The sequence below is a fragment of the Belonocnema kinseyi genome, chromosome 6 (genome assembly GCF_010883055.1).
Source record: "Belonocnema kinseyi isolate 2016_QV_RU_SX_M_011 chromosome 6, B_treatae_v1, whole genome shotgun sequence".
Lineage (NCBI taxonomy): Eukaryota > Metazoa > Arthropoda > Insecta > Hymenoptera > Cynipidae > Belonocnema > Belonocnema kinseyi.
In genome coordinates this window covers 1,950,424-1,958,409 of record NC_046662.1, presented here as the reverse complement: position 1 = coordinate 1,958,409, position 7,986 = coordinate 1,950,424, and the positions used below count along the sequence as shown (strand labels likewise).

Here is a 7,986-nt window from a genome sequence, read left to right as displayed (position 1 = left end):
TCAGTGTGTTTCAAAGTTTAAAATCGAACGAACCTCTCTTTCTATCTGTAAAGGTTAGAAAAAGAGATCCGTTTGATTTTAGCATCGACATATAGTAATGGACCGCTGGCTAAGGCTGTCGGAAGTAGTCCAGAGAATAGAAAGAGATGACAAATCTAGAATGTAGTCCTTTCCTTTTCTAAGGATGGTGATCAGTCAGTTGATCTTTTTCGAATAAAAGCAGATGAAAGATGAGTAGAACCAATCACCATCCTTAGAAAACGACAGGTGTACTTTCTCGATTTTTTCTCTCTTTCTATTCCCTGGTCCACTTCAGACAGCCGTAGCTTATGGTCCAGTACTTTATGTCGTTGGATTTTAGACACGGATCGGGGTCGGTCCCACTCAGGCTGGGTCGACTCCCATGGGCGCTTTTGACCACTTATGGCGACACTAGCGCACTCTACAAGGACGTGGCAAACTAAAGCGTATCCATGTGTTCATGCACGTAAACTTGTATATTATTTGAACGTGTTGCATGAATTAAAATTAGAGGAAATAAACGAATTAATTAATTCAAAATTACACAAATTTAAGACGAAAAATGTGAAAATACTGTTTCCTGTACCATTTTTCGGCATAAATTTGTACAATTTTGCAATAATTCTCCAATAAATTAAGGATTACGTAACACACGAAATGCAAGCTTTTTTCAACATTTCATTTATTCGAATTACAATAGAGAAGTGAAATCAGTGACATCCTGGCACAGCACAAACATTTCAATTTACTTTAACTGTGATTATTTTTCAATGTCCTGATTTCAGTTCATACGGCGAGACACAACTTTTTTGAACTTGGCAAAATTTGAAGTTTGTTGACGAAAACATGACATCAGTGAACACTAGAATGACGGTGCCAAGATATTTTAAGAAAATATTACCCCCCCACTTATGTCCCTACAGTAGAGCCATCTACAAGGAGGTGAATAACTGCAAAAGTATATATCAGTGCTTCCACTGCAGGGGCTACTGGGTAACCTTATTTTTTAGGGGACTTGGTGTGCGTAGCAGAAACTCTGTGAACTCGGTTCAGAGAGGAAAAAAACCGGAGAAGATAGAGTAATAAAGAAATTGCATCTGATTATGACCAGATTAAAACACTATAACATTGATTTTAGTGGAATTATGTGAAAGAATCTTTCTTTGATCCCACATCAGCAATAGGTTAGTTTTGGTTCAATTTTTTATACTTTTTAAGTATTTTCAAGGAAGTTTGAATATTTTTTAAGGTTATTTTCTACAATTACATTGAAAGTGGGTGAACGTAATAAAATACAATAAATACTTTGAACGTGTTAATAATGACTTGCGAATTGCGAGAATTAGTTTCGTGACTTGTACCACAACAGAGTTGACGATTTTCTCATCTAATCAGTATCTTATTAATCTCACGAAAATTGATAGATGTTACATGTCCACTACTCTTAATTATAAAAAGTATAATCATTTTTACATTTTTGCGTAGATGAACATTAGTTTTCTCTTAAAACTAATTTTTAAAAATCTGCCATTTGCACGGGCATATTCTCATCGCACGCTGGGCTCACGATTGTTGATTCACGCGCGTCGCGCTCGATTTTGTATTTACGTTGAAAATGGAACTGTTTGCTTACAAATATTTCTGTTTTGGTTGATGATTCAATATTCTTATTATTATTATTATTATTATTATTATTATTATTATTATTATTATTATTTAATTCAACTGTGTTTGATTGAAATTAAAATCTTTCTTTGTTGAAATATCAACTATTGCAACTTCCTTTGAGAATTCATATTTTTACATTCTCATTCATAATGAGAAGGTAGTAAATTAGCTTTATGCGAAAAATGACTTTTGCGGATTTCATGAAATGTAGACGTTTTGAGATCGAATTCGTTAACCAGCCATTTTTTATAAAAATTCAAAAAGTTAGAACAAAGAAAGATGCAAAAAGAGATAGATCGACAAAAAGTGTGCACCTAAAAAAGATCTACGAATTTATCACTTTTATCGGATAAGTTATTTGTGTTTTATTGATAAAAAGAGAAATTCAAAATAAAAAAATAAATCAATTTCTGTACAAATGATACAGGCTACGAGAATAAATAAGACAAAATTCTTTTAAAAGATTTGTCCAATCAAGTCAGCCTTTGATACACTTCTTAATTTTCTCAAAATGAAGGCTAAGTTCGTTAAGCAGATATTTTCGATCAAAATTAAAAAATGTAGAGCATTTTCAAAATTTGAATAAAAATTTTTTATGAGTTTTAGAAATTGTTGTCAAATTTTCTGAAACACGCCAAAAAGAATTGCAAATTATCCTAATGACATTTTTAAATTCGATAAAACTTGAAGAATTCATATGCTTTTCAACATTTGGAAAATTTTCTAAAAAAGGAAAAACAAATTTTTTAATAGGTCAGGAAATATCAATCCAAATTTCTACTAGAGGTAAAATAAATCTTTTTCGAAACTATAATCATGAATTTTTTTAATTAGAGAAAATTTCCATAAAGTTGAATCATTTTCAAAAATATGCAATTTTGATTTTGTAAGAGATCCATAAGTTTTAATCGTTATTTTTAGGAGATTTTAAAAAGATTTATAAATTATCTTGATGAACCTTTTGAAGTGGACACGAATTATCGAGCGCGAAGCGCGAGTTTCGTAATGAAAATGTAATCTTCAAAGCCGTAGGTGCTTTGAGAACCCTCGTTTAAAATCAAATCGAAAAAAATTTAGTTATAATTTATGGCTGTAATTCCTCAGAAGTTTAAATCACAGTTTTCGATTTAAGTTATAGTATTCACAATATTTGAAGAAATTTAGTCAGAGTGTATATATTAAACGTAGAAAAACGAGCGCCAAGCGCGAGGGCGTACCCGCGCGCTTAAACTTGGCGCGCGACGCGCAATGAGAATGTGCCCGCGAAGCGGGCATATTTTTTTGATAGGAAGCGTCGTTTTTCTTCAATCGTAAGAAAACGAGTTTAAAAATATAAAATAAATAAGAAGAAGGTAATAAGAGAATAAGTATGTTTCAATTTCCATGCCGATTATGAATTGTAATCGTATAAATTTATTGCAATGATACATGTTTCAGCGTAGCTAAGACTAAATTTAATGAAAAATAAAAAATAAGCATTAAAGTAATTGTGATAAATACAATTTGTTCTTTATTTTGCAATATCTGAAAAAGCAATCCTGGGCAGAATTACTTAAAAGTGTATTATATCTGATATAAATGTGTTGAGCAAAATGTAAAAAAGTTGAAATTTGGGACAAAATCGAGTGCGAAGCACGAGATACGTGATGAGAATCTGTTTGTTGAAGCCGAAAGAGTTTTAACAAAAGACGGTTCACAATGACGAAGTTACACTTGTCGATCTGTTGACCTTTGATTTTAAAAGGTCTGTGCATGAATGTGGGAGAAATACAAGAATCGAGCGCGAAGTTCGAGAGCCATCAGTCGCACGCCCTAAATGCACTCAAACTCTCGAGCGAAACTCTTTTAACAAATGAGAATTCACAATCGCATAATTACATTAGTGCATGTTTTGAGTTTTAATTTGAAAAGGGTTGCGCAAGAATGTGCGTAAAGTACAGAGAACGAGCGCGTAGCACGAGGTAAATACATAATCGAGCGCGAAGCCCGCGCTGAGAATTCCGTGCAACCGATTGATCCGAAATTTAAAAACCATTTAAAATTGCTTTCTTCAGCGACGTGTGTAGGATTTTTTTATATTGCATAGTTTTTTTACAAACAATTTTGTAACGATTTTTTCATGCAATTTTAAACTTTTTTCAAAAGTGTACCATGTCGCGAAAAATCAATATATCGAAAAAAATCTTAAGTACGTCTATTTTTTCGTGCTCTACAGTGAGTTCACCTCTTAAGCTACTCCCGGATAATACAAAAGTTTCTCTGAACATCCCAATTGAAGGTACGGAGAATTCTGAAAAATATTCAGGGATGGTTCCCAAAGAAGATTCAGAAAACGTACCTGGAATATTTTTTGGAATTCTCCGAACATTTCATTGTAATGTTCCACGCATCTTAAAAAAAAAACTTTTGTCCCATCTAGGCTTTGTTAAAAATTATTTTATTTATTTGATTTTATTTATTTATTCCATTTTTAGTTGAAATGTGTCTCTTTGAGTTGAAGATTAACTCGAAAATTAACCTGAAAATATACAATAGGGTGGATCGAATGTCAAAATTGCTTGATTGCTTGATTACAGTTTTTTAAAAGAAATTTTATTTTTGGAGGTAAAAAAAGTCTTTTCAATAATTTTTGGATTTTAATCAATGAATTTGTAAGAGATAATTCCTATTCCATTGATCTCCTTTTTTGAAAAAAATCTTAACTCGTTGTGGTCACACCTCCGAAGAATAACGGGATGGTCACATGGGGTCCAATGGACCCCATCCTAGAAAAACGTTTGCCATTTCAACTCTTTTTGAAGCATCGACTTACTTGATTCTTGCAGGAAGACTTGAGTTGAAGGTCTCTTCTTTACATTTCAATAGTTTTTAATTGTTTATTTAAGAAAAAATTAGTTTTGTAGCGAGGTTTGAAAAAAGTATATTTTGAAGATTGAAGTGAAAAATTTATACGAAACTTGTGAAATAAATGAGATAAGTTTGAGCATGCAAAATAAAGTGACAAAACTGTTTCTTTTGGAACAATTTATTTATTTCATGCATAATTATAATTAAAAAGTGAAAAGATCTTATTTTACAGTGTAGAAATATTGTTTAATCGTCTTCGAGACCTCAGTCTGTGTAAGTAAAGTAATTTTATTGGTCGCTTAAAACTATCTCTTGACAAAAATACACTAGGAACTATTTTTTAGAAAAATGATTTTAAAAAATTCACAAAAAATTATAAAGACTTTTTTGACCACCACAGGAATCTAAAGCAAAACTGAAATTCCGAAAAATTTAAAAGCTGGGCAAACAAGATTTTTTTAAAGATTTTTTAGAACTCGAGTAACGAAGCTGCATAACGAGTCAAAATTAATTATACATTTTTAGATTCCCAAAACGCTACTTTTTCGCGTGGGAACGAGTTTATAAGATTTTTTTAAACTTGTAATTGTACAAAAATTTAATATTTGTTTAAGCACATTTCAGTTTATTATACTGAACCTTCTTTTTATTGAAAAATCCGTTTTATCCGAGTTTCCCGGTTCTCCAAGTGGGGGCTGGTCCATAAATAGCTCGGATAAACAAGGTTCTACTGTACACACACACACACACACACACACACACACACACACACACACACAGGCCTTGTTAATGAAGAATGATTGAACTGATTGATCTTTTTTGTATTGACAGAATGTCAAGTTTCACTCAGGGCCTCTTCGCAAGCATGCGCCGGTGGATGCCGCCGCAGGTGACTAGCGTGCGTTACAGATACCACGCAGAAAAAGTGGCACGAGGACCTCTTCTCAGAAGATACGGCTACAGAGAATTGATTGATCAAAGAGGCACTTTGGCTCGGGAGAGTAATGAGAGAATTCGCGCGATGCCGATATATCGACCGAAAGATTTCTGGTCCGAGAAGAGAGCTCTCTTTGGCCAAAATGACTACATAGACATCCTGGGGAACGACAGTCTGCACCCGACGAGAATTCTGTACAATCTTCCGGTCTGGCTGAGAGGCGTCAGTGGCAACGAGTATCAGGTCTTGGTTCGAAAACGAAAAATGCTTCAGAGAGGCATTTTCCCCCGTGCAAGACCCACCAAGTGGAATGAGATGCACAAACGTATCAGATATTTGTACAAATTCCTTAACCGGAAAACGAGAACTGGAATGTGGGAAAAACACTAATTCCAAACACTACACACTGCACTGTTATTTGTATTCTCTGTAATATTCTAAACTAAGAATAAAATTATTATCATTATTACTACTATTTCCCGGCTACTAAAAAGCAGAGTTGACATTATTCGAGCGACACAGCAATCAACAAAGTTTCTCCTCAATCACTTATTAAAATGACAAAATTGCCGACATTTTGCTTCAAAATCTTTTCCATTCCGTCAAGATTGGAGAAAATAATCTTTAAAATGTTTTTTTGTTTTTTGTTTAACTTTTCTTGTGATTCATTACAAAACAATTATTTAAAATTTCCCCATAAATCTTAAGAACAAGTTTCTCATTCTCGTTACATCCTGAAAAATTTAGTGTACTTAACAAATTTGTAAATCCCAAAAAATAAAAAAAATGAATTATAGTATGGTAGCTAAATTTTAAGAACAGAATTATTTCTAATTGCAAAACAATCATTTACAATTTTAATTTTCTCTTCCATCAATAATGTTTAAGAACATTAGGAAATAAATTTTATGAAGTAAAATTATTCAATTAGTAATTTTGAAAAACAAAATTGATGGTGCAGGACATTTGTAAATTGAAAATGTTACGTTATTCTGGTAAAAATGTCCCACACACGTATAAAACGGACCGAAATGAAACACGAAACCCCTCCCCCTTTTTAATGTTACATAACACGTGAACGCTTCCCTGCATGTGAGTCGATAAGTTTCATAAACTGCTCCGAATTTACAATGTCCAAATTAAGCAGCGTCATATTCAATCGGTTTCTTCTTTTTTGAATGAGACCAGCGTCCATATAACATTTTTGTTATTGGATGAGTTACAATTTTGAAAAGAGATCATAGATCCCGTTTTATGTTTACGCAGTTCAAACTGATAAAAGCTTGCGTTCCGATTTTTTAAAAGCAATTTATTTGAAATTTTTAACTTGATAAATATTGAGAGATTAAGAGAAATCATACGCAGGGCTACTAAGTAGATTCTACTAACGGTAACGCCTCCTCTCCTATATCTCTCCTTCGCTTCTCCCACTGACTGACTCTTTCGAGCTCTCTCTATATCTGCCTCGCTTCTCCCTACTGAAAATTCCTATATAGGAATTTTCAGTAGAGCTTCCACTTCTCTCCCTCTTGCCTCTCGCGCGCGCCGCTCTCTTTCCCTTTATCCTTCGCTCTGACACTCACACTGAGCCTCTGACATTATTATCCATGTATGGCTAGGGTACTTTATTAGACAGCAATATGCAAACGTCATTCTGGTTCCTGGACAGTTCGCGGGAAACAGTGCGATAAGCGTGTCGTATATTTCAATTAAAATTATGTTTAGAATATAAGAAAAATGGTCTGCTGCAGTGCTCGGTTTTGTAAAAATAGAAGCGAGGATGGATTTAAACTTCGCCGTTTTCCACTAGGGCGAAGAGAAAGACTGTCCATGTGGATAATAAATTGTAGACGCGACAAATGGAAACCAAATTTAAATTCAAGATTTTGCGAAGTTATTACTAATATTTATGACTATGGCAATATAATTCAAATATAGGGGGTCTGAAGATTATGTTTACATGTAATTAAATTGCCTGTGAGCATTTTTTTGCAAATAAAAAGAACATATAATGTGAAATATAAATAGCTATCATAATAAACTCTTGGAAAAGTATTGTATTGATGTTTCATCTATAATCTATTATAATTTTATGAATTATTCATATTTATTTAAAAAATCATATGATTATAATTTTAAAGCTCGCCTATTTATAAACTGAGTAAAATTTCGTTTGCAATTATAATTTGTGCAAGAGCTACTTTTTGGCAAATGTGTGGGTTAGAAAATCATATAGTCGAATTTAAATATTTCATATATTATATCATATGTAATTTTATTTATAATTTATGTTTTGATAACAATGCTTCAGTATAATTTAAAAATAAATAATCTATATCATGTAAGTGTATTTATATAATTCAATATCAATTTAGCTATTTTGAATTTGGCGGGGAACCAGAATGACAGCTTGCATATTCCCATCTGATATAGTACCTTAATATAGCGGGTGCAATTTTTCAGATTAATACCCGCTCCCGGCGAAATCCTGCGGTTGTCCTTATGACAAATTA

General features: G+C 32.9%; 1 protein-coding gene across 1 annotated transcript; it reads left to right on the top strand.

Moving 5' to 3' along the window:
- The first annotated feature begins 1,036 nt into the window (after positions 1-1,036).
- Positions 1,037-5,966, top strand: LOC117175147 (39S ribosomal protein L51, mitochondrial). The gene is made up of 2 exons (XM_033364735.1): positions 1,037-1,205; positions 5,368-5,966. Exon 2 carries the CDS (start codon positions 5,369-5,371, stop codon positions 5,861-5,863), a length of 495 nt encoding a protein of 164 aa, XP_033220626.1. The 5' UTR covers positions 1,037-1,205; position 5,368; the 3' UTR covers positions 5,864-5,966.
- Positions 5,967-7,986: the final 2,020 nt, after the last annotated feature.